General features: G+C 42.9%; 2 protein-coding genes and 1 long non-coding RNA gene across 3 annotated transcripts in view; 1 reads left to right on the forward strand and 2 right to left on the reverse strand.

Moving 5' to 3' along the window:
* LOC110257556 (uncharacterized) overlaps window positions 1-20,550 on the reverse strand; it is an 83,603-nt gene extending 63,053 nt beyond the window's left edge. Inside the window, exons 1-3 of the mRNA XM_085005581.1 lie at window positions 20,468-20,550; window positions 20,182-20,329; window positions 16,782-16,903 (exon numbers count right to left, since the gene is read on the reverse strand). Of these exons, the coding sequence (XP_084861707.1) occupies window positions 16,782-16,903; window positions 20,182-20,329; window positions 20,468-20,550 (353 nt within the window). The remainder of the gene's footprint in view (window positions 1-16,781; window positions 16,904-20,181; window positions 20,330-20,467) is intronic.
* LOC146395066 (uncharacterized) lies at window positions 2,401-8,085 on the reverse strand. Its single transcript, XR_014834138.1, has 2 exons — window positions 7,295-8,085; window positions 2,401-6,976 (listed from the first exon to the last, which is right to left on the reverse strand). It is a non-coding gene; the product is annotated as an uncharacterized LOC146395066 (long non-coding RNA).
* SPMIP4 (sperm microtubule inner protein 4) overlaps window positions 19,069-25,912 on the forward strand; it is a 43,736-nt gene continuing 36,892 nt past the window's right edge. Inside the window, exons 1-4 of the mRNA XM_085005681.1 lie at window positions 19,069-19,105; window positions 19,297-19,493; window positions 20,461-20,767; window positions 21,381-21,538. Of these exons, the coding sequence (XP_084861807.1) occupies window positions 21,405-21,538 (134 nt within the window). The 5' untranslated portion in view covers window positions 19,069-19,105; window positions 19,297-19,493; window positions 20,461-20,767; window positions 21,381-21,404. The remainder of the gene's footprint in view (window positions 19,106-19,296; window positions 19,494-20,460; window positions 20,768-21,380; window positions 21,539-25,912) is intronic.

A 25,912-nucleotide genomic window follows, 5' to 3' on the forward strand; every position in this document is an offset into this window, starting at 1 on the left:
ATATTCAGGATTTTTTTCTACATGGGTTCAAATTTCTAAAATAAAAAAACAAGAAACAAAAAACCATGATTATATCACTGGCATCAGTTAATACTGCCTTAGAATTCAAAGAACAGGGGGAACATCAGTGACTTAAACGTTTAGGTAGAAAGAGGCGCCTGGAAAGTGCAGTGTTGGAAGACATTCATCTGAAAATGATTTGTCCTCCCTCACACTTTGTTAGGATGTTACATCCACCCAAATTCTCAGCAAAGTGTTCGGGCAGGAAAAGTAGTGTCATCACTGAGACACACGACCTAGACCTCCCTCTGAAGCAAGATTGGCGGGAGTTCCGTCGTGGCTCAGCGGTAACAAACCCGACTAGTATCCATAAGGACATGGGTTCGATTCCTGGCCTTGCTCAGTGGTTAAGGATCCAGCGTTGCCATGAGCTGCAGTATAGGTCACAGACATGGCTCAGTCCTGGCGTTGCTGTGGCTGTGGTGTAGACCAGCGGCTACAGCCCCTATTTGACCCCTAGCCTGGGAACCACCATGTGCTGCAAATGTGGCCCCAAAAAGATAAAAGATTAAAAAAATAAAAATAAAAAGATTTGTGGCCCAAGCTGTCAGCTCAGGTAGGCTCAGGGACTGCTTCAGCTGCAAAGAGGTACGTGGCCCCACTATAACACCCTTCCCAGACCACATGCATCCAACATCTGACTGAGGCAGGGGTAAAAAGACCTTTTCCATGCAACCTGGGACTGCTGTGAGGGGCTGTTCGTGCTCCAGAGCTCCCCAGGAGGTTAGCCAAGGTTTTGTCAAGTTCCTATCACAGATGGACTTGTCCCTCTGCCCTATCCTGCTTCCTTTCCTGCCTTCCACAGCTATTGATCTTAAACATCTTGTACCTCAAACTCCATCTCAGCATCTGCTTCCAAAACATCCAACTGCAAAAAACAGGCACTGTGGTTCAAAATGCAAAAGGTGCAAAAAAGAAGCAGGGTGAAACACCTCCCTCCCTCGAGGTCCAGTTATCACTTCCCCTTCTCAAAGTCAACTAACGTGGCCAGGTTCTTCTGTCTATTTCTAGAAATAGTCCATGCATATATAAGAACGGTTGTGTGTGTGTGTGTGTGTGTATATAATACATTATACATATAATTCATAAGAAAACATGTAATTGATTTCATTTGCTACTTAAACGGCCCCACAACTGTTCAGCACTTTTTTTTCTCAGAGGTTATTACAAGATAATATATAAAAAGTGTCATCATTCTTTTTAATGGCTGCCTGGTATCCCCTTGCAAGGAAATAACATAATTTATTTGGTAGACGTCTAAGTTAAGTCAAATCATTTCCTGTTACATATAACATTACACTGAATAATCTCTGTGTGCCTTAGAGCCCTATTGTGCACGTTTTCAAGCCCTATGTGTGCATGCATGTAGGAAAAATTCCTAGAAGCATTCCTGGGCCAAAATGCTAGAGTCATAATTTTGATAGATGTTGGTAAATTGCCTTCCTTTTATGTTGTACCAATTTGTTTTTCCTTGAAAAATATGAGAGCCTTTTTCCTCATACCCTTCTTTTATTGTACTGAAATAATAGAATTCAGTATAAAATATAAAACAGAAATTTGGGACAAAAATGAATATAAGTTCTAACATTTTTTCCATGCTCTAGTGGATCATCTTATGCCATCTTGGTAATAGTTAACCTCACTTTGGAAGCCAATAGTTTATTAAACAGGAGAGTTTTCTGAAATCAGGAAGCAGACATTTTCAACTCTGCATCCCCTATGTTAGACATACAGTAGTTGTTCAATTAATTTTTATGGACTAAATAAATAGGGGGAAAAGGAAGACACTTGGTAAGAAGTACATATAAATATATAATACCTTTTTTTTTTTTTTTTTTTTTTTGTCATTTTGCCTTTTCCAGGGCTGCTTCTGCGGCATATGGAGGTTCCCAGGCTAGGGGTCTAATCGGAACTGTAGCCACTGGCCTATACCAGAGCCATAGCAACACGGGATCCGAGCCACATCTGCAACCTACACCACAGCTCACGGCAATGCCCGATCCTTAACCCAGTGAGCAAGGCCAGGGATCGAACCCGCAACCTCATGGTTCCTAGTCGGACTCGTTAACCACTAAGCCATGACGGGAACTCCAATACTTCTCATTTTTTTGGCTGTATCCATCACATGTGGAAGTTCCCGACAGGGACTGAACCTGAGCCACAGCAGCGACCCTAGCCACTACAGTGACCATGCCAGATCCTTAACCCACTGTGCCACAAGGGAACTCCCTGCTTCTCATTTTAATGTGCATATTTTACCACCAACATGTGTAGTTGTGTACTTATTTATGACATATATTGATAAAGTGATGTGTGTGACTAAAATACGCACACAAAAGCTGATACTCAAATTCTTTTTACTAAGTCTATTATATCGATATAGATATACCACATTTTCTTTATCCATTCATTAATCAACAGACACTTGGGTTGTTTCCATTTCTTGGCTATTGTAAATACTGCTGCAATGGACGCAGAGAAGAGTGACCTCTTCCAGATGGTAATTTCAGCCCCCTTGGATACATGTATACTCAGAAGTGAGACTGCTCTATCACACAGTAGTTCTGGTTTTAATTTTTTGAGGAAACCTCCATACTGCTTCCCATAGTGGCGATGCCAATGTTACATCCCCACCAACCTGCACAAGGGTTCCCTTTTCTCCACATCCTCGCCAACACTTATTGTCTCTTGTCTTTTTTATAATAATCACTCTAACGGTGTAAGGTCATATGACATTTGGTTTTAATTTGCATTTCCCTGATGATGAGTAGTGCTGAACACCATTTCACGTACCTTAAATATCTCCTTTGGAACAAATGTACATTCAGGTGCGTGGCCAATTTTTAAATGAAATTATTTGGGATTTCTTTGCTGCTGAATTGCTCCTGGATCTTATACTGGATTATCAACCCCTTATCAGACATATGATTTGCAAATATTTTCTCCCATTCCAAAGGCTGCCTTTTCATTTTGTTGATTGTTTCTTTTGCTGGGCAGAAGATTTTTAGTTTGTTGCGTATCTGTTTATTTTTGCTTTTGTGGCTTGTGCTTTTGCTACCATCTAAAAAACTGTTTCCAAACCAATGTCAAGGAGTTTTTCCCTGTGTTTCCATCCAGGAGTTTCACGGTTACAGGTCTTACATTTAAGTCTTTAATTCATGTCAAGTTAACTTTTGTGAGTGGTATAAACAGGAGTCCAGTTTCGTTCTTTTCCTTATGAATATCCAGGGTTCCCCGCACCATTTATTGAACAGAGTATCTTTTTCCCTCTGAATAGTCTTAGCTCTCCTGTAGTATAAGCTGACCATATTTGCATGGGTTTATGTCTGGGCTTTCAATTCTGCTCCATTACTCTGTGTATCAGATGGGGTCTCAGGGTGTGCTTTCCAGTGGATGCTACTGACAGAACTCTCTTCAGGCAGGGCTGCAGGCAGGGCTTCACAGGCCAATGGAGACCCAGACCGGGTTCTAGGATCAGGCAAGGCCATAGGCTGTGCCCTGAAGTTGGGAGTGGCTACAGGCTGGGTTTTGTGATTAGTTAGGCCTCTGTCAGTGCTGCTGGGTGGGAGGGCCATTGTCGGGTGGGGCTGTACTCTGAGGTCAGGCAAGATCACAGTCCAGATTCCCTCTTCATCAAGAGGAGGGCAGGCTATGCTCTGCAAGTGGGTGCGGTGACTCATGGCGCTCCCTGCTCGGCAAGGCTACAAACTGTTCAGCAATTGGGGTGGGCTCCGCTGTGGGGCCCACTTAACAGTGTGGCACTGTGCCAGCCACGAAGGGGCAGTGTAGCAGCTGTTCTTACCCTTCTAATGTGGTTCTTCTCAGTCTCTGTGGGTGTGAAGGTGCTTCAGCCTCACTCCCAGGTTCTGGTATCTTCTCAAGGCGTCTTGTCTATAGAGCTTCTTGTGAAGAGAAGTGAAGCTGGCAACGACCAATGTCACCATCTTGATTGCATCATTATTTGTGTTTAATTTAAATAAATGATATGGTACTTTAAGTCTCACTCTGTTTCTTTTCAACATTTTTTTCCTAACTACACATGGTGTGATATGTGTAGTTAGGAAAAAAAAACCCAAATTAGGCATTTCAGCAGAAGAAATTTAATATAGTAAACTGATTATACTGATATTAAAGGCCTCAGTGAGCAAAAGGAGAATAGAAAAAATAATGACAGTAAGCAGATTAATACCCCAGGGCAAGGGAAGCAGAGGAAAAAGTAGGAGTTAGGAGTTATCAAATCCCAGAAGTTCAAAGAAGACCCACAGATCTTGGACTCAGAACACTATGGGCAGGGGTGGGGGTGGGGATAGGCTCTCAAACACATAGAAAGACTCTAGGGAGCTTAGAAGAGGAGAGCCAAACAGAGATAGGGATTCTGGACGCTGACTATGCTGGGGACACTGGAATTCAGGCCCAGCTAGAGGAGAGAGACTGGTGAAGATTCTGGCCAGTCAGGTGAGACTCCTTTTTAAAGGGCCATGCTCTATATAGAAATGCATTCGATGTTGGTGTATTAACTTTGTATTCTGCGACTTTGCCAAATTCACTGATGAGCTCTGTTTTCTGGTAGAGTCTTTAGGATTCTCTAGGTATAGTATCATGTCATCTGCAAATAGGGATAGTTTTACTTCTTCCTTTCCAGTTTGGATTCCTTTTATTTCTTTTTCTTCTCTGATTGCCGTGGCTAGGACTTCCAAATCTATGTTGAATAGTAGTGGTGAGAGCAGACATCCTTGTCTTGTTCCTGATCTCAGCAGGAATTCTTTCAGCTTTTCACCATTAAGAATGATGTTAGCTCTGGGTTTGTCATATATGGCCTTTATTATGTTGAGGTAGGGTCCCTCTATGCCCACTTTCTGAAGGGTTTCTATCAGAAATGGGTGTTGGATTTTGTCAAAGGCTTTTTCTGAGTCCATTGAGAGGATCATATGGTTTTTTTATTCTTCAGTTTGTTAATGTGGTGTATCACACTGATTGGTTTGTGGATATTGAAGAATCCTTGCATCCCTGGGCTAAATCCTACTTGATCATGATATACAATCCTTTTTTTCTCTCTTTTTTTCATTTTGGGGCCACACCCACAGCATATGGAGGTTCCCAGGCTAAGGACTGAATTGGAGCTACAGTGGCTGGCCTACGCCATAGCCACAGCAATGTAGGATCTGAGCTGCATCTGCAACCTACACCACAGGTCCTTAATCCACTGAGTGAGGCCAGGGATCAAACCCACAACCTCATGCTTCCTAGTCGGATTCATTTCCACTGAGGCACAACAGGAACTCCTGTACAATCCTTTTAGTGTATTGTTGGATTTGGTTTGCTAGTATTTTGTTGAGGATTTTTGCATCTATGTTCAAGAGCGAAATTGTCCTGTAATTTTCTTTTTTGGTGGTATCTTTGTCTGCTTTTGGTATCAGGGTGATGGTGGCCTCACAGAATGAGTTGGGGAGTGTCCCTTCTGCTGCAATTTTTTGGAATAGTTTCAGGAGGATAGGTGTTAGCTCTTCTCTAAATGTTTAATAGAATTCTCCTGTGAAGCCATCTGGCCCTGGACTTTTGTTTGTTGGAAGTTTTTTAATCACAGTTTCAATTTCAGTACTTGTGATTGGTCGGTTCATCTTTTCTATTTCATCTTGATTTAGTCTTGGAAGATTGTACTTTTCTAAGAATTTGCATTTCTATATACTAACAATGAAAGATCAGAAAGAGAAATTAGGGAAGCAATCCCATTTACTATCGCATCCAAAGGAATAAAATACATAGGAATAAACCTACCTAGAGAGACAAAAGACCTGTACTCTGAAAACTATAAGACACAGATGAAAGAAATCAAAGATGTCACAAAGAGATGGAAAGACATACCATGCTCTTGGATTGGAAGAGTCAGTATTATCAAAATGACTATACTACCCAAGGCAATCTATAGATTCAATGCAATCCCTATCAAATCACCAAGGACATTTTTCACAGAACTCCAACAAAATATTTTAAAGTTTGTTTGAAAGCACAAAAGACCCAGAATAGCCAAAGACATCCTGAAAAAGAAAAATGGAGCTGGAGAAATCAGGCTCCCGGACTTCAGACTATACTACAAAGCAACAAGCATCAAAACCATACGGTACTGGAACAAAGACAGAAATAAAGATCAGTGGAACAGGATAGAAAGCCCAGAATTAAACCCATGCACCTACTGTCAACTAATCTATGACAAAGGAGGCAAGAATATACAATGGAGAAAAGAAAGCCCCTTCAACAAGTGGTACTGGGAAAACTGGACAGCCACATGGAAAAAAATGAAATTAGAACACTCCCTAACACCATACACAAAAATAAACTCCAAATGGATTAAAGACCTACATACAATACCAGATACTATAAAACTCTTTAAGAGGAAAACATAGGCCAAACACTCTCTAACATAAATGACAGCAACATCTTCTCAGATCCACCTATCAGAGTACTGACAATAAAAAGAAAAATAAACAAATGGGACCTAATCAAAAGTTTCTGCATAGCAAAGGAAAACCCTAAACAAAATGAAAAGACAACCACAGAATGGGAGAAAATATTTGCAAGTGAATCGACTGACAAGGGATTCATCTCCAAAATTTATAAACACCTTCTGCAGCTCCATACCAAAAAAACAAACAACCCCATCCAAAAATGGGCAGAAGATCTAAACAGACAGTTCTCCAAAGAAGACATACAGAGGGCCGAGAAACACATGAAGAGATGTTCAACATCACTCATTATTAGAGAAATGCAAATCAAAACCACGATGAGGTGGTTTCCAGAATGGTGCTGGAGAGGGTGTGGAGAAAAAGGAACCCTATTACACTGTTGGTGGGATTGTAAACTGGTGCAACCACTGTGGAAAACAGTATGGAGAGTCCTCAGAAAACTAAAAATAGAACTACTGGAGTTCCCGTCATGGCGCAGTGGTTAACGAATCCGACTAGGAACCATGAGGTTGCGGGTTCGGTCCCTGGCCTTGCTCAGTAGGTTAACGATCCGGCGTTGCCGTGAGCTGTGGTGTAGGTTGCAGATGCGGCTCGGATCCTGCGTTGCTGTGGCTCTGGCGTAGGCCGGTGACTACAGCTCCGATTCAACCCCTAGCCTGGGAACCTCCATATGCTGCAGGAGCGGCCCAAGAAATAGCAACAACAACAACAACAACAACAAAAAAGACAAAAAAGACAAAAAAAAAAAAAAAAAAAAAAAAAAAAAGAACTACCATTTGATCCAGCAATCCCACTCCTGGGCATCTATCCAGAGAAAACCAAGACTTGAAGACACATGTACTCCAATGTTCATTGCAGCACTATTTTCAATAGCCAAGACATGGAAACAACCTAATGTCCATCGACACAGAAGTGGATCAAGAAGATGTGGTACATATGCACAATGGAATATTACTCAGCCATTAAAAGGACAGCAATAACGGCATTTGCAGCAACATGGATGGACCTAGAAATAATCATGCTAAGTGAAGTCAGTCAGACAATGAGACACCAACATCAAATGCTGTCACTTACATGTGGAATCTGAAAAAAGGACACAGTGAACTTCTTTGCAGAACAGATACTGACTCACAGACTTAGACAAACTTATGGTTTCCAAAGGAGACAGGTTGGGGGGTGGGGGATGCGCTGAGGGTTTGGGATGGAAAAGCTGTAAAATTTGGTTGTGGTGATTGTTGTACACCTATAAATGTAATAAAATTCATTAAGTAATTTTTTTGTCTTTCTTTGTCTTTTTAGGGCCACACCCGAGGCATATGGAGGTTCCCAGGCTAAGGATCGAATTGGAACTATAGGTGCCGTCCTACGCCAGAGCCACAGCAACACCAGATCTGAGCCACATCTGCAACCTACACCACAGCGCATGGCAATGCTGGATCCTTAACCCACTGAGCAAGGCCAGGGTTCGAACCTGAAACCTCATGGTTCCTAGTTGGATTCATTTCTGCTGCACCATGACAGGAACTCCAAATTCATTAAGTAATTTATAAAAAATAAAAAAAAATAAGTATTGTTTAAAAAAAAAAAAAAGGCCATGCTCTAGGAGTAGGGGCAAAATTGGAAAAGACCCACCCTCATAAATCCTAAAACCAAGCCTCAACAAAATCAAGGTAATATGCTGGTAATTTAAACATCTGCAAGAACAAAACTCAATACTCTTTAGAGGTTATAACATAATCCAAAGCTTCTACAGATTATATCGATAATGTCCATAGGACAGTAAAACTTCTACACATACAAAGAAGAAAGAAAAGTACCTAATAAGAGATAAAGCAATGAAGCAGAAATTACCCATATATTAGAGCCAGTGGGTATGAAATTAATATGGTAAGATGTTTTAAAATAGACTTCTAGTTTCAATTCTGACATGTGATTGAGTTATCAATCCTGTCCTTACAAGCAAAAATCTGAACTGAAAACGAATGACTTTTCTTGGACCTATCAGAGAATTAAGATCAGAAGGCAAACTATCATCCTAAAACCTGAAGAGACAGGTAAAATCAAAAAATTACAGCTGAGATCTGCTTACCTGGAACAGAAGCTCCTGGAGCAGAGCCATAAACTGGTGGTAACACTTAAATAATAATTTTGATGAATTTCTGGAAACCAAGTGTAGATTAGAATGAGAGTGAAAAACTTCTGGAAACTGTAGTCTTAGAGGGTTTTCTCTTTTGTGGTTTACCTCCAAGAACCCCACCAGGTTCTCATAATAAAGAACAAGAAACATTTCTTCCTGGTTTTGGCAAGGGTAGGGAAACAGAAATCATTTAAAAACATGCCCAGAATGGACTGGGAATTTGGGCTTAGTAGATGCAAACTGTTGCATTTGGAGTGGATAAGTAATGAGATCCTGCTGTATAGCTCAGGGGACTACATCTAGTCACTTGTGATAGAACATGACAGAGGATAATGTGAGAAAAAGAATGTATATATATATGCACAACTGGGTCACTTTGCTGTACAGCAGAAATTGACAAAACATTGTAAATCAACTATAATAAAATTCTTTTAAATAAAATAAAATAAAATAAAAACATGCCCAGATTGTTCTTCATAATGAAGGCCTACTCTCCTTAGGAGAAAAGACTACCAGAGGCTTATCCCATCTGGGAGGGTGGTGAGGGAGGGGACTGGAGCTAAGAAACCCTTGTAAAGATCACAGTCCAGGAACAGAGGCCCACTGTAAGACTGAGATTCAATCATAATATTATAGAGCACTGCCTGCCCCACGCCTTACCACTATACCAACAAGCTCTAACATAGGAGTTCTCGATGCAGCGCACCTGGATCAGCAGTGTCTCTGGCGCACGAGGACACAGGTGCGATCCCTGGCCCTTCACAGTAGGTTAAAGCATCTGGTGTTGCTGCAGCTGCAGTGAAGGTCGCAACTGTGGCTTGGATCTGACCCCTGGTCCAGGAACTCCATATGCCATGAAGAAGCCAAAAATGAAACAAAACAAATAAACAAGCTCTAATATAATAGTAACAGTATCTGAAAGACCCGAAAAGTGCAGATTTTATTTAAGAAGGAGTTCTTGGGGAAACCCAAAGACAAAAGAGACACAAAATCAAGGACACTAAAGGACCTTGAAGCCTTTAGTACCTGCAGGTATAGCACAGAGCACTCCAGCTAAGGTGTGGTTATTGATAAACCTATTAGCTGTAATTTCCTGATTGGCCTTTTCAAGCCAGGAAGAAGAGGAACTGGAATAACATTGTGAGGTACCATTCCATCTTAAAGGGGTTCTTTCTAAAAGCCTTGCAAAGAAGAGTCAGCCTGTTTGTATTTCCTTTGGGTGCATGGGGGCAGACTGTATTTAGAAAAAGAATGTGGGGAGTTCCCATCGTGGCGCAGTGGTTAACGAATCTGACTAGGAACCATGAGGTTGCGGGTTCGGTCCCTGCCCTTGCTCAGTGGGTTGACGATCTGGCGTTGCTGTGAGCTGTGGTGTAGGTTGCAGACACGGCTCGGATCCCACGTTGCTGTGGCTCTGGCCTGGGCCAGTGGCTACAGCTCCGATTAGACCCCTAGCCTGGGAACCTCCATATGCCGTGGGAGCGGCCCAAAGAAATAGCAAAAAGACAAAAAAAAAAAAAAGAAAGAAAGAAAAAGAATGTGGGGGAGTGAAGGTTGTGTAACCGACAAAGGTGGAGGTGTTCAGCATGACTGGGGGAAAGACTGAAATAAGGTATGAGGACACCCAGTCATAACAACATAACAGGTAATATACATGTGGGTATAATTAACAATGACATTTAGGATTAAAGAAAAATTGGTTACAGTAAGACCAAAGGGTGTTTGACATCATGAACAAATCAGAGTTCCCAGTGACAGATCCAACAATCAGAAAGGTTTCTCTTTTTTGCAACAGACTGGGAAATGCATTTGGATAAGAGCACTGTCTTTCAGGGATTTCTCATCATGGTGCAGCAGAAACGAATCCAACTAGGAACGATGAGGTTGCGGGTTCGATCCCTGGCCTCGCTCAGTTGATTAAAGATCCGGCATTGCTGTGAGCTGTAGTGTAGGTTGCAGACACGGCTTGGATCTGGCATTGCTCTGGCGTAGGCCAGCAGCAACAGCTCCGATTAGACATCTAGCCTGGGAACCTCCATAGGCTGTGGGTGCAGCCCTATAAAGACCAAAAAAAAAAAAAGGACAAAGCACTATCTTTCCAAGGAGAGAGGAAGAAGATAAGGTAAGAAGCAATGGTGAGAAAATGGTGCAGAGGCCTGGTCCAGTCACCTTGGGAAAGCTGTTTACTTCATCTCTCATCCACTTCAATTTGTGGAAACCTTCAATTTGAGGTCACCAGTTGGAGTAAGGTCTAGTCAGGGTTTAGGGCTTTCCTTTTTGAGGGAGGTGGATGGGAGGAGGGGTAGGCTTCTTTGGATGAGATACAGAGATCCAGGAGTCAACTCCTTGAGTTTGGCAATGCAGGAACTGGTCAGTAACACTATAATAACCTTCCCAATGCAGTTGAAAAGAGTCTTTGTGGAGACGTCTTTTCTGATAAGCAAAACCTCTTGGCTACGAAGTGTGGTGTTTTGAGGTCTTGGTCTCCACAGTATGAAAAGATTGCTCTACTGAAGCACAGTTATTTTCAATGCCCATAATATTGAAGCATACACTCTGTAATACTAAAGTATCATCTCTTTTTATTGGCTGTGGATAAAAAGAAGCAGCAGCTAGATGCTTGAGGCACTCAGCAATTATCTCAAAGGGTGAGAGTTTATGAGTTTCAGTGAAGGTGGACTTGAGATTTAGAAGAACCAATGGCAATGTTTTTGGCCAAGGTATTTGGAGGATTTCCACATATTTTGTCAATTGAGTCTTGATGGCACCACTTGTTCATTTGACTAGTCCTGAAGAAAGATAATAAGTACTGGGAAAATGCTGTGGGACTGGCCAAACAGTACAGACTTGCTATAATATTTAACATGTAAAATTGGCCCCCCAGTGGTCATAGGTAGGGTTAAATTTTCCAAATGGTATTTTATCCACAGAAGAGGCAGTAGTTTATTTACATGGAAAGGCTCTGGCCAAGTGGGAAAACAAACAAACCTAAAACACTTATAGCCATGAGACAGTGGAGAGCTATATAAAATCCATTTGCCACAACTTGAATGGTCCATAGTACAATTTAAAGTGTCTGGGGCAGTGCAGACAGGTTCCCTAGGACTATGTTTTAGACAGGTGGGACAAGCAAAATAAGCACTTCATGTAGCCTTATTAATATTTCCCCACCAATACTGATTCATAAACAATATCATTTTATCCACAGACCAATGGTCACATACTTGTACAGTTGTCAGTAATGGGAATTTTAGAGTCTCTGGTAAGAATGGATTGCTAGTTGGTCCAAACCAGAGTTCTCGTTTTATAGCACCAGCAGTTATTAGATTCCCAATATTGTTTTCCCTTATCTGGGGCCAACTGTTGGGCACCTCTGGTCAATTTTTCTCTATGATCATTTAGAAGAAACATCACTTTAGACCATAAAAGAGGTTTGGTTGTTGGTTCCTTTGAAAGCAGCATTTGTGGTGGAAATATCAGCAGAGTGATTTCCTTCAGCCTCCAGGGAACTGAGTTTAGAATGCCCTGGGACCTTAATCATAGCCAAAACAGCTGATAGGAGTATGGCATCTAATAAATTTTGGACACAAGAGCCATTTTAAATTTTAACCCTATTAGAGTAAGGAAACCTTGCTATTTTCATGGCATTCCAAAGTTGTGAGCAACCCCAAAAGCATATCAACTAAGGTCTGCGATTTTGCCCTTAGCTAGAGTGCAAGCCCAAGGCAGAACTCAGCTGGCTGTGCCAAGGCAGCCAAAGGCAAAGGTTCTGCCTCAATAACTTCAAAGGAAGTACAGTATTTACCATTTTCATCCTTTAAATAAAAACCATCAGTAAACCATGAAAACTCAGCATTAGTCAAGGGAATTTTCTATACATCATCCCAAGGGGTCAAAAGGTGATCAAACAGTCACAAGGTGAATCGTCTTCAGAGGAGGAAAGAAGGGTGATGGCGTTACGGTCACAAGAGCAAATTACATGAGGTGCAATTAGCAAGAGGATTTTGTAGAAGGTGAGACGGCGGCTTGAAAGTGTTGAGTGTAATGAGAATTCAGGAGCATTTCTACTGTATGGCAGACAAAGGTCAAGATCACCACAGGCGAGTGTCTGTCGTGGCTCAGCAGTAACGAACCGACTAGTACCCACGAGGATGCAGGTTCCATTCCTGGCCCCACTCGGTGGTTTATGGATCCGGCATGACAGTGGCTCTGGCGTAGGCTGGCAGCAACAGCTCAGATTAGACTCCTAGCCTGGGAACTTCCATATGCTGTGGGTGTGGCCTAAAAAGACCAAAAAAAAAAAAAATTATCACAGGGAATCCCATGACTCTTTCTTCAGTTGCTTTAACCAAAAGGATGGGGCTGGAAGGGCCTGAGGTGAGAGCTGGGGCGGGTGGTGAAGGCAACAAGGTCTGTCTGCTGACTGTGCTCCTGACTGTAGCACCCTATGGAGCAATGGGGGTCCTCGTGCTTCTGGGAAAAGGCTCCAAAAGCACTTTCCTCCACATGTATGAAGAGGAAAAGGAAAAGTTGATAATTAGAGTCACCACAGACAGGGACTTTTTTCAAGCTTTCCCTTAACATATTAAAAGTTACATCATCCCGATTTTCCCAAGTAATAGAGTCAGGTTTGGTGTTCCTTCGTAAGGCACATAAAGGCTGGATCATGAGACAAAAGTTAAGAATCTAGTTTGGATACAAGCCAACCAACCCCAGAAAACTATATGGGTGACATCTGATTTGGGGTTTTGCTAAGTTCAAGATGCCACAAAGTTTATCTGGATCCAGGTGTAGCCCCAGCTCTGATATCAGGTGCCCCAAGCAGCAAACTTGGGTTTGAACAAACTGTAGTTTCTCCTTAGAGAGGTTATGTCCCTTTGAGGCTAAAAGCTTTCTCCTGTGAGAAGAGCTGAAAGGGGGAGCAGAGAAGCAAGGCTACATATTGAAATGAAATAGAGCCTCCAGGAAATTTTATATTACCTAAATGAGCTTTTAAGGTTTGTGAGATGTAAGAACAACTTTCGGTACAACCCCAGGGCACCACTGTCCAGGTGTATTATTGTCCTTTCCAAATAAAGGCAAAGAGCTATGACTAGCTTTATCCACAGAGATGCTAAAGAAGGGGCTAATTAATTGATTTCAATTACGGCAAAAATTTTTTTCACTGGTGTTGGAGGCTAATAAAAGTATGGGGATTAGGAACACAGAGTGACAAGGGATGACAATATTGTTTATGACTCAGAAGTTTGGACAAATGTCCATCTTCAGCCACTGGGCTTCTTTACAGGTAAAGTAGGGGTGTGGCGGGAATGAGGCCCTGAGTCTTACAGTCTTCTATTATTAGGCTAATACCCTGAGGGTATTTACAGAATATTGATTAATTCTGGCAAGAGGCTTTGAGAGACCTATTTGGATTTTTTTTTTTTTTTTGGTCTTTTTAGGGCTCTACCCGTGGCACATGAAGGTCCCCAGGCTAGGGATCCAATCAGAGCTACAGCCACCAGCCTACGCCACAGCCATAGCAACGCCAGATCCGAGCCTCATCTGCAAACTACATCACAGCTCATGGCAACACTGGATCCTTAACCCACTGAGTGAGGCCAGGGATTGAACCTACATTCTGGATGCTAGTCAGATTTGTTTCTGATGAGCCACAATGGGAACTCCTGGGTCTTTTTTTTTTTTTTTTTTTTTAGGGCCACACCCGAGGCACATGGAAGTTCCTGGGCTAGGGGCTGAATTGGAGCTGTAGCCACCAACCTACACCACAACTCACGGCAACGCCAGACCCTCACCCCACTGAGCAAGGCCAGGGATTGAACCCTCATCCTCATGGTCACTAGTCAGGTTCATTACTGCTGAGCCACAATGGGAACTCCAACCTGTTTGGATCTTAATAGGAGGGGCACTGTGGATTCTGTCATTATCGGTTGAGAAATTTGCCCATAAGGAAGGCGGCTGCTGATCCATGAGGGACAAATGATTAGTGTTCTTAGAATTAGCTCTAGTGCTGCCAGAGCAAATAAAAGATGTGGAAGGGTATTCTGATTCACTCGGTCAGCTATTCTGGTTGCTGGAATCAAATTCTAGAATTATTTCCCTTTCAGCAGAAAGAAACTCCAGTGTGATATTTTTCTAAGAAGTCTCAGTTCTATAAATGAAGAGAGCCAGAGGAACTAGGGATAAAGGGTGAGTATCTCTTAGAGGGGATAGGTTTAGACACAGAAATCTGTTGAGATAATTATTTGAGACTCCTACTATTTGAACCATTTCCGTACTCCAAAGCAGCGGCTGTTTAATAATAGTGAGTCTGTAGAGTTCCAGTTTTGGCTCAGCAGAAACTAATCCAACTTAGTATCCAAGAGGATGGGGGTTCAATCCCTGGTCCCACTCAGTGTGTTAAGGATCCAGCATTGCTGTGAGTGGTGGTGTAGGTCAAAGATACAGCTTCAATCTGGCATTGCTATCTATGAGGACGCAGGTTCAATCCCGGGCCCCACTCAGTGGTTTAAGGATCTGGCGTTTCAGTGAGCTGTGGAGTAGGTCGCAGACACAGAGCAGATCCCGAGTTGTTGTGGCTGTGTCGTAGGCTGGCAGCTGCAGCTCTGTTTCAACCCCTAGCCTGGGAACTTGCATGTGCTGCAGGTGTGGCCCTGAAAAGAATTTAAAAAAAAAAAGAAAGAAAAGATTCTGGTTCAGCGCATTAATGAACATAAAGGCTACCCAAGTAGACTCAACATTTAAAGGAAGACCAGAATTTTCTTTAAAGACAATTAAGAGCCAGCTATGATAACCATGCACAGGCTCACTGGGCTTCTGGGTACAAGCCTGAGCCTTATTCCAATCAAATGACTTTGGGAAAGCCCTAGTAATTGCCAAATAGAGTCACCTGCCAATTCCCTGAGGCTGAGCACATAATCAAATCACAAAGGTTTCTCTGTCTCCTGATAGTAATTCTAAAGACTTCTCAGGACCATCCCAATGAGCAGTTTTTTCATCCAGTGTTGGGCCTGGCCTTCATCGACAAGCATATGAATTAGATTATATAAGCCAGAGGAACCAGAAGTAAGCTTGAATGACTATATTAAAGTCCTAAGCAAACCTGTGGGGATCCTCGGTTACTTCGGAAAATCTCTGACTATGGTGCATAGTTCTGCTTTAGTCCAGGGAACACAAAAAATGAAGGGTTTAGCATTTAGATCCCTAGAGGGTCTAATTTCTTTTGTCTTTTTGCCTTTTACTAGGGCCGCTCCTGTGGCATATGGAGGTTCCCAGGCTAAGGGTCTAATCAGAGCTGTAGCCACCAGCCTACGCCAGAGCCACAGCAATGCCAGATCCTCGTCTGCAACCTACATCACAGCTCATGGCAACGCCGGATCCCCAACCCAGTGATCAAGGCCAGGGATCGAACCTGCAACCTCATGGCTCCTAGTCGGCTTCGTTAACCACTGCACCACGACGGGAACTCCAAGAGGGTCTGGTTTTAAAGGGGCAGGTTTTATTAGGTGCAGGAGAGGGAGAGGCAGAAAAAAAGAGTTCAGTGAGAGGACTGGAATGAGGAAACAAGGGCACAGAGGTGGGGATGGTGCAGAAGGAAAAGAGGAATATGGTTTCAGACAGAACGGAAAAGGAGAAAAAGGCCTTGGAAGTCTTTTTTTTATTATTGTTTGTTTGCCTTGGTTAATTTAGAAATACTTTGTAAAGAGGCAATTTTCAGAGTTTTGCATGCACTTGGATGTCTCCAGATACCAATTAAAATACACATCCTATTCAGTTAGTTTAATTTTAGAGCCATGGTCTTCCATCCTGAGAAAAACAAGTTTGGAGAGGTCAAAAGTTCCCCATAATGAATACTGAAGCTCTCAGTTATTTTTGATAAAGTTGGTTCATTTAAAATGGGCATATAAGAAGGGACCATAGTTACTGAACATTAAAATCAGCCGAGGTTCCAGAAGGAAAACCGTGTAGAGAGAATTTAGAAGACTGGAATCCCATATTTCAAAACCAGAGGGTCAGAAAACCAATGAGTACCCAAAAGGGCAATGCCTTCGCAAAAGCAAAAACAGATGCCTATGAACTCAGAGATCTCAAGCAGAAGGACAGAGTGAATCGGAGAGACTTACAGAACCAAAGGAAGTGACGAGCACAAAGGGATCCCGTGGGTACCACACACAGTTCCAGGCATCAGTGGTTCTTCAGGGTTCATCTCCTTCAGATTCCCCTTCTGAGAGCCAGTAACGTTAACCTTTACAATAACAAGGGAACAGTTTAGCTAGCAAAATCAAGCTTATCTGCAACTTGGGCTATGGAAACTATGGCAAACCATATTTTGAAGAACAAAGGAAGGCGTGTTCTTGTATGCAGCAAAGGAAGAAGTGGGGCGGGGCTATCTGAAAGTTCACTGGAGATTTTAGGGTTGCAGCAATTTCTCATCGGCTGAAAATCTTTCTTCCTACTGGGGTATGTAAATTAAGCTTTTTCCGGCTAGGAAAAGTAATTTGTGATAAGCACTGTGTGTGTAAAACCTCCCACTTAGGGCTTTCCAACTCCATTTGAGTGAGGCTTTCCTTTATTCACTTACATGTATATTCATAATAGGTATATCAAGTCTTTATGCTGGACACCTTAAACACTGCTATGTCAATTATATCAATAAAACTGGATCTGCTGTATAGCAGAGGGAACTATATCTAGTTATTTGTGATGGAACATGATGGAGGATAATGTGAGAAAAAGAATATATATATATATATATATATATATATGTACTACTGAGTCACTTTGCTGTACCGTAGAAACTGACAGAACACGGTAAATCAACTATAACGGAAAAAATTAAAACCGTAAAATAAAAAAAATTTTTAAAATTGGAAAAAATCAAAATAAAAATACTTAAAACTGCCAAGAAGTACTAAGTCCCTCAAAACTTTATCTTATCCGTTATCAAGTTCCACTTGATTAAAGGTCTCTATAACATCCTTTTAAAAAGTTTAGATAATGGAAAAAATAAAAATCATTTTTAAAAAACAATAAAAAATAAAAAGTTGGAGTTCCCGTCGTGGCGCAGTGGTTAACGAATCCGACTAGGAACCATGAGGTTTCGGGTTCGGTCCCTGCCCTTGCTCAGTGGGTTAACGATCTGGCGTTGCTGTGAGCTGTGGTGTAGGTTGCAGACACGGCTCGGATCCCGTGTTGCTGTGGCTCTGGCGTAGGCCGGTGGCTACGGCTCCGATTAGACCCCTAGCCTGGGAATCTCCATATGCCGCGGGAGCGGCCTAAGAAATAGCAAAAATAAAAAATAAAAAAAATAAAAAAATAAAAAGTTACTGGAGTTCCCGTTGTGGCGCAGTGGAAACAAATCCAACTAGGAACCATGAGGTTGTTGGTTCGATCCCTGGCCTTGCTCACTGGGTTAAGGATCTGGCATTGATGTGAGCTGTGGTGTGGATTGCGGACGAGGCTCGGATCTGGCACTGCTGTGGCTGTGGTGTAGACCAGCAGCTGTAGCTCCAATTGGACCCCTAGCCTGGAACCTCCATATGCCACAGATGCAGCCCAAAAATTAAAATTTTAAAAAAATTAAAAAGTTATAGAGTATAATTCATGCTTTACTTTATCATGTATTTCCTGCATATTATTTTCTTAAAGGTTAAAGGTCTAGCTTTAGTGGTTTGGGAATTTTTGTCAACTCATGACACAATTATTTGAGCACACTTTTTTTTTCACTTCCAAATCAACTTCCCTGCTAGAAGGATTTCCAGTGATGCAAAAAGCAAACAAGAAACCCATTAAGGTAAATGAGGTAGTGAAAAAAAGTCAATATGTGGCAAGAGAAGTAGAAAGGTGATTTGAGGCTACTGATCCATGATGGCCATGATACACCTGAGAAGTCAATCATTTTGAGGGCACCTGGGTAGGAGGCTACTTTATGTCGTTGGGGGGGTCACATACACATCACCTGATGGCAGAGGCAGTGTGAGTTAAATCATAAAAACCTAGGCTAAGGAGTATTGGTCAAATAGGCCCAATCCTGACTTCCCTGAGAACCGTTCGGATGGCAAAGCAGTTCCCAAGAGAACAATTGTTTTATAAAAATCTGGCAACAAATTTTTTTCTTACCTGTAAATTTTATTTGAAAAAAACAAAGGTAAAAATAATTACATTTCCTACCCTTAACACTCATTTGACCTGAAAAAAAAAGTCAAACCCACTAGAACCTGGAGCTGTCACCATATACCCTGGTCACATAAGCTGGAATTGCCTCAACCTCCCTGCTATCACAACCATCCATGTAAGCAGCTAGTGGCTACTTATCCATATATCTAACACATGGCTAGTGACACAGCTCCACCAGATATCCCTGATTAAACCTATTACACTCAGATATTACCTCTCAGGAAGAATCAAGCCAAGAAGAAATTGGAGGAAAATCAAACATAGGGAAAAGGTGAAGGATGGAAAGCTCTGGGAGGCTGGGTTCATAAAATGGGCAGGTTTGATAAGATAATGAGGCGTCCTGAAAACACTGGAGCAGCCAAAAAGGTTACGGTGGACCTCCACAGAGAAATTTTTGAAAAAATATGTTAAAGGGGTCAAAGAGAAGGTCAAACTTCACCTACTTCACAACTCTATCTCCAGGAAAATCCACTCTTCCAGGCTTAGCTGGTGGTGATAACTACAGGAGTCGGAAAGAGGTGCAGAGACAAGAAACAGACGAGGAATACAAAACTACCGCCTTGCCCGCTCCGTCTCCCTTAAGTCAGCTGACACTCGCCCAGAAGGCACAGCATGAAATGAAAACCCACTGGGGGCTTGATCAAAAACTTGTAAAGCAGGTGCTGTTAGACCTCCCTTCTCAGAGGCGGGCACTCTCACCCCCATCTTCCCCTGGGTTCCCACAGGCGGTTTCAGCCTCTCCCCCAAAGGGACCCTTCCCACATCGGGGTTCTTCTCAGAGGCCCCGTTTCCAGCCATGAAAGAAACTCACGGCCTTGCAGGCACAGAAACGTGGTTCGAATTCGTTTCTCTGGAGTTCCCGTAGGGTCGCAGCGGTAATGAAACCCACTGGGAACCATGAGGTCTCGGTTGGATCCCTGGCCTCACTCACTGGGTTCAGGATCCGAAGCTGCAGTGAGCTGTCGTGTAGGTCACACACGCAGCATCTGGCGTGGCTGCAGTGGAGGCCGGCAGCTGTAGCTCTGACTCGCCCCCAGCCTGGGAACCTCCATATGCCGCAGGTGCGGCCCTAAAACGCCAAACAAAATAAAAAATTCGTTTCTTGGAGGGTGTTGGCGGGAGGGGGGCGGGGAACTTCGGTAATGGAAGCGGGGCTAGGTCCTCGGGGACGGGGTAGGGCCACTGCCGTGTCCACACCCACCCAGGAGAGGGAGAGCCTTGGCTCCGCCAGGTGCCATCCAGGGGACACGCATGCTGAGTCCTGTCACTGCCACCCTGGTCTAGGCCACACTGTTCCCCATGGGGCGGGGGCAAGAAATAAGGGTGCCTCGAAGGGTCCCGCCTCACCAAGGTCTCCCGGGCCTCGCACTCCTCTACCGCCCTGTCCACGCGAGAGGACGCCCGGGCCCAAGACCCGCTGGAACCGGAAGCCCTCGAAGGAGCGTGAGAGGCGGCGGGCGGAGGGGGCGGGGCCAGGGCAGGGGCGGGGCCAGGCCTGGAGGAGGGGCCAGGTCTGGAGGAGGGGCCAGGTCTGGGGTGGGGGCGAGGGGCGCGGCCGCGGAGGAGCCTGGATGCCCTCGGGGCCGGAGTTTAGTCCTCTTCGTCCACCTTCCATCTGGCTTCCAGTTCTCACACGTCGGAGAGCTCGTGGGCTGACTTCTTCCGAAACCTCAAGGAGCCAGCCGCCTCCCCGAAGCCCGTCACCCAAGAATGCATTACCTAGTGCCACGGTCACGGTCGCCGTCACAGGCGCCCTCAACCCCACCCCAGGCCTGCCCGCGGTCCCTCTCTCTCCCTCACCCGCACCTGCACGCAAGCTCCCCCGGGCCGCAGGTGCGGACGGCGGCGAAATTCCACACCCGGCAGAGGCCCGCCAGCTCCCGGGAGGACAGGGGAGGCGCCCTTGCCTGCGGCTGCCAGGCTGAGGTCCCAGGTGCGTCCGAATCCCCGAGGCTCGGCTCAGCAGGGCGCTGAGGGCCCCGGAGGCGCACCCGTGTCTTCCCCCTCCGGGAGGGAGGGGTGGGCCTCTCACTTTGGGGTCCGACTCACGCGACACTAAGGGTTCGCCACCTCTCTGCCAAGAACTTCTTGTTCAGAATCCCTGAAGACTTTAGAAACACAGCCATTGATTCTGTTGCATGACGAGTATCCCTGCTTTTTAAAAAGAGCAGGGTGGGGAATAAGCCGAGTTTTCTTGAGGTTAGAATTGAAGCAAGAATTGAATTTCGATCTTTGTCTGCAAGGGAGAGAGGCCTTGTATGGGCCTCCCTGTCACTCACGTGGTGTTCAGACTCTGCATCTTTCATTTTGTGCTTTTGTCTCCGTTGAAATTCATTGCCGTAGGACTTAAGTTGCTATTTATTACTGACCAGACGCTTCAGAGGCCACAGCCCGGCTCTCTGTGCGGGAGGAAGCCCGTGATTGCTGTGCAGCTTTGAGGTGACCGATTTAGCCCTACAAAGCGTGTTTCCTTGAGGTTGGGTCAGTGTGATAGGGACCGATTCAACTGACTCCCTAACCAATGCGCCCTCCTTTTCTTTTTACAGATTGTGCTTTTTTAGCCAAGAAGCATGGAGGTAATTCATGGCAGGCCCTACCGCTGCAGGGAGCTTGAAGGAGCTGACATACTGTCAAACACCTTTTACTCCAATGAATTGCACACTCCACTGCAAACAGTTGTTCGCCCAACTGCCTCAGAGAACAGGTAAGACAAAAACCAGTGAAAACGAACAATTCACAAGGGTTTTAATATATCAGAGTGTTTTTTTATTATGTGAGAAAGTGTGGATGGTTATAGGTTTCTTCTGTTTAATCACGTCTTAGGGAAAGCATAACGTGACAATTAACAAAGCCTTGAAGTGTCCACATCTGTCAAAACTTGACGAGAAGTAAAAAGTGTATATTTTTAAAAGGCAAATATCAAATGTATCTACTACATTCTAGAACGCTAGAATGATCTGTACCTTCATTTGTAAATCAATCTCTAAATCAAACATCTTTTGTTTTATAAAGAGCAGTGTATGAGCCCCTATCATTTCCTAACACCATCTGCTCAAAAATAAACCTAGAATCTGTTATTCATAGTTGTTCTCTAAATTTTTGCCTTACCAAATTCCCTGTAACACATTAATTACAGATTACATCCAAAACTGCATTTAGCATATACTGAGTGATTACTTTGTGTTGGCAGTGTATCAAACGCTCTGTATGTAGTAATTACTTTATTTTATTTTATTGTCTTTTTAGGGCCTCACTGGCAGCCTATGGAGGTTCCCAGGCCAGGGGTCAAATCGGAGCTGAAGCCTCCAGCCTGTGCCACAGCCACAGCCACACCAGATCTGAGCCTACACCACAGCTCAAGACAATGCCGGATCCTTAACCCACTGAATGAGGCCAGGCATGGAACCTGTGTTCTCATGGATGCTAATCAGATTCATTTCTGCAGAGCCATGGCGGGAACTCCTGTAGGTAGTAATTATTTTATTTTAATACTCACAATAGCCCTATGAGATAGGTACTGTTACTTCCCCATTTTACTTATGAAATAACAGATACAAATAAGTAATTTTCCAAAATCTTACAGTGCCAGCTTTTCTGCACTGTATTTACTTGAATCATTTTGAGGAGAAAAAAAAATCTAACACCCTTGGTGAAAAATAGCCTATGTCATAGTTTTCTTGCTTTTACTTGTTTGTTTTATAATTTCACATAGTCAAATCTTTCATTTAAGAAGTCTTTCTCATTTAAAAAAAATGTTTAGAGGTACAAACATCCGGTTATAAAATAAATAAGTCGTGAGGATGTAATATGACTATAGTTAATAATACAGCATTGGGAGTTCCCTTTGTGGCTCAGTGGTTAACAACCCAACTAGGAACCATGAGGATGCAGGTTCAGTCCCTGGCCTCGCTCAGTGGGTTAAGAATCTGGCATTGCCATGAGCTGTGGTGTAGGTTGCAGACCCAGCTTGGATCTGTGTTGCTGTGGCTGTGGTGTAGGCTGGTGGCTATAGCTCTGATTCAATCCCTAGCCTGGGAACCTCCATATGCCACAGGTGTGGGCCTAAAAAGACAAAAAAAAAAAGCAGAAAGAAATCAGACAAGAAGTCACCTAGCCTCAACTTAAACACTTCCAAAGTGGGACATCACTACCACACAGGTAGGCCAATGAATTTTTTAATGTGCCTGATTGTTACATAATTTTCTTTCTGCTAAGCATATTTTTCCTCTTTCCATTTGCTGACCCTGGTTCTTCCCTCTAAAGCTATGGGAAATAAGAATAATGTTATCTTCATTCTTTTTTTTTTTTTTTTTGTCTTTTTAGGGTCATACCCGAAGCATGTGGAGGTTCCCAGGCTAAAGGTCTAATCAGAGCTATAGCCACAGGCCTACACCAGAGCCACAGCAACGCCAGATCCGAGCTGTGTCTGCGACCTACACCACAGCTCACGGCAACACCAGATCCTTAACCCACTGAGGGAGGCCAGGGATTGAACCTGCAACCTCATGGATTCATGGATGCCAGTCAGGTTCGTTAACTGCTGAGCCATGACAGAAACTCTTTTTTTTGGGGGGTGGGGTGTTATCTTCATCATAGTAGCCCCTCAAGGGTTCACAGATTCTCTTATCTCTCTTTTTCTGTCTGCCAAACCAAACAGTGGTTCTCAACAGACTTTCTTTCTTCTTGCATTGCAGTTTTCACCATCTTGATCAGACTTCTATGAATCTAGTACAATTTGTAAACATACTCTTTATATGAAAAAATAAGAAAGGTTTTTTTCCCTAATTTTAAAACTAACCTAAATTTCTTTGTAAATAATTTATAAATCATGTTCCCAGCTCCTAATTAATGAATTTACTTTCCATTTTATTGCATATGAATTCTTTCCTTTGAGATCCCCGATGGGAATGCTAGGATGATCATGTAGTCTCAGAACCCCTCTATTTAACTCCCTTTCAAAAAGCATCTGGGGAGTTCCCGTGGTGGCTCAGTGGTTAATGAATCCGACTAGGAACCATGAGGTTGCGGGTTAAATCCTTGGCCTCGCTCAGTGGGTTAAGGATCCAGCGTTGCCATGAGCTGTGGTGTAGGTGGAAGACACAACTTGGATATAGTGTTGCTGTGGCTGTGGTGTAGCCAGGAGCTGCAGCTCTGATTTGATCCCTAGTCTGGGAACCGCCATATGCTGCAGGGACTAAAAAGACCAAAAAAAAAAAAAAAAAAATTATGTTAACAAGCATCCTGGCAGCTTACCGAAATAGAAGTTCCCTTCACTCTTGGCGGTGTTCCTCTGAACTGCTCTGGACAGTGTCATCAGGATAATATTGGTAACTTGGATTTATCAGTGCTGAGGCTTTACTTTTTCAGACCAGGTTCAGGGTCTATGGCTCCCAACTCAAACCTCAAGATATTTCTAAAGCAAAACGAAACAATGAAAAACAAAAACTCTTGGCTTTTAGGCATCACTTCACAATGGTAGGGATGAACCTGAGTCTTAGCATACGTTAGCTGTCAGCAGCTTAATTTTCTAAACATGGATATCCTTAAAGGGATGTCTTTTTGAAATATTACAGTGTCCTTTGAACTAATTTGGCAATTTTAACAGAGATACAAAATGATTTCCTGCTTTTTTTCATTCCAGAATAGGCAATGTCTAATTCCATCATTAGCCAGCATTGGTCTGATTACAGGGTACATCAAAATCACATGAGGAGTGTTCTGAAAATACAGATTCCCAGGCTCTACCTAGAGATATTCTGGCTCACTGGGTCTGAGTGGGGTCTTAAATCTGCATTTTTAGTTTTTCAGCTTATTTTGAAAACCTCCGGGCTAGCAGGAAGCACTGAAAACCATAAGAAAACCAGGATTGTGGTTTGGTTTATCCACTGACCAAGGGCAAGTTAATCTTTGTGCTTCAGTTACTTTCTTCACTGATATATTCTGAAACAAGTATAAGTCACTATTATGTATAATTATTTGATCTCCTTTAAAAATATTGGTAAGCAGGAGTTCCCATCATGGCTCAGCAGAAATGAATCTGACTAGTATCCATGAGGACGCAAGTTTGATCCCTGGCCTTGCTCAGTGGGTTAAGAATCCAGCATTGCCGTGAGCTGTGGTGTAGTTACAAACTTGGCTTGGATCTGGAATTGCTGTGGCTGTGGCATAGACCAGAAGCTACAGCTCCAATTCGACCCCTAGCCTGGGAACCTCCATATGCCATGGGTGCGGCCCTAAAAAAAAAATAAAACAAAATAATTAATATGCAGGTGTATTCTTTTATATTTCTTCCACTGAAAATTTAAGAATGGCAGCTATAGATACTCAGGATCACAGATACCTACCTCCTTTTTCCATTCAGTTGATGTCTCCCTACCTCTAGCAAGTTTCCTAGTTCATTAGGAAAGTAAACATCAATTAAGGAAGTGCCCTGAGAACTGCTTAAGATTTAATATGAGTTCCTGTTTTGTTCCTGGATTTATTCCATTACTTTCTGATTTCTGAAATTTTCTTTGACTCTTAGCTTCCTGCCTGAAAATTAGACTATGTTTGTTCTGAGCTTTCCTTTAATCATGCTTTCTGTTAATTACTGGCTAAATTCAGCCCCTCTGAGTCAAAATTCTGTAAAGTGACTCCAAAGGAAGATATTGATTCATCCATGGGGAACATATTCTCTAATAAAACAAGTAAACATGAATTTTATGTGGCTACAGATTATAGCACTAATAATATATTATTATTTATCTTGTATTATTTGAGCTTTAAAATTATTTAATCCTAAAACTTCAATACGTAATCAGTTCCTTCTATAAATGGACACATGTATTATTTGAGCTTTAAAATTATTTAATCCTAAAACCTCAATATGTAATCAGTTCCTTCTATAAATGGACACATATATTATTTGAGCTTTATAATTATTTAATCCTAAAACTTCAATACGTAATCAGTTCCTTCTATAAATGCTATTAGTGGTAAAGTGTTAAAGCTAAGGGAGGAAATGTCAGACCCGAAAATAAAAGAGAAATATGACTTACTTTTGCTTTGCCTTTTATTTTAAATGGTTTCTTACAACTTA

The sequence above is a fragment of the Sus scrofa genome, chromosome 18 (genome assembly GCF_054392235.1).
Source record: "Sus scrofa isolate SSC_HxYL_T2T_F1_AM1 chromosome 18, Sscrofa_HxYL_maternal_Yorkshire_Landrace_v2.0, whole genome shotgun sequence".
Lineage (NCBI taxonomy): Eukaryota > Metazoa > Chordata > Mammalia > Artiodactyla > Suidae > Sus > Sus scrofa.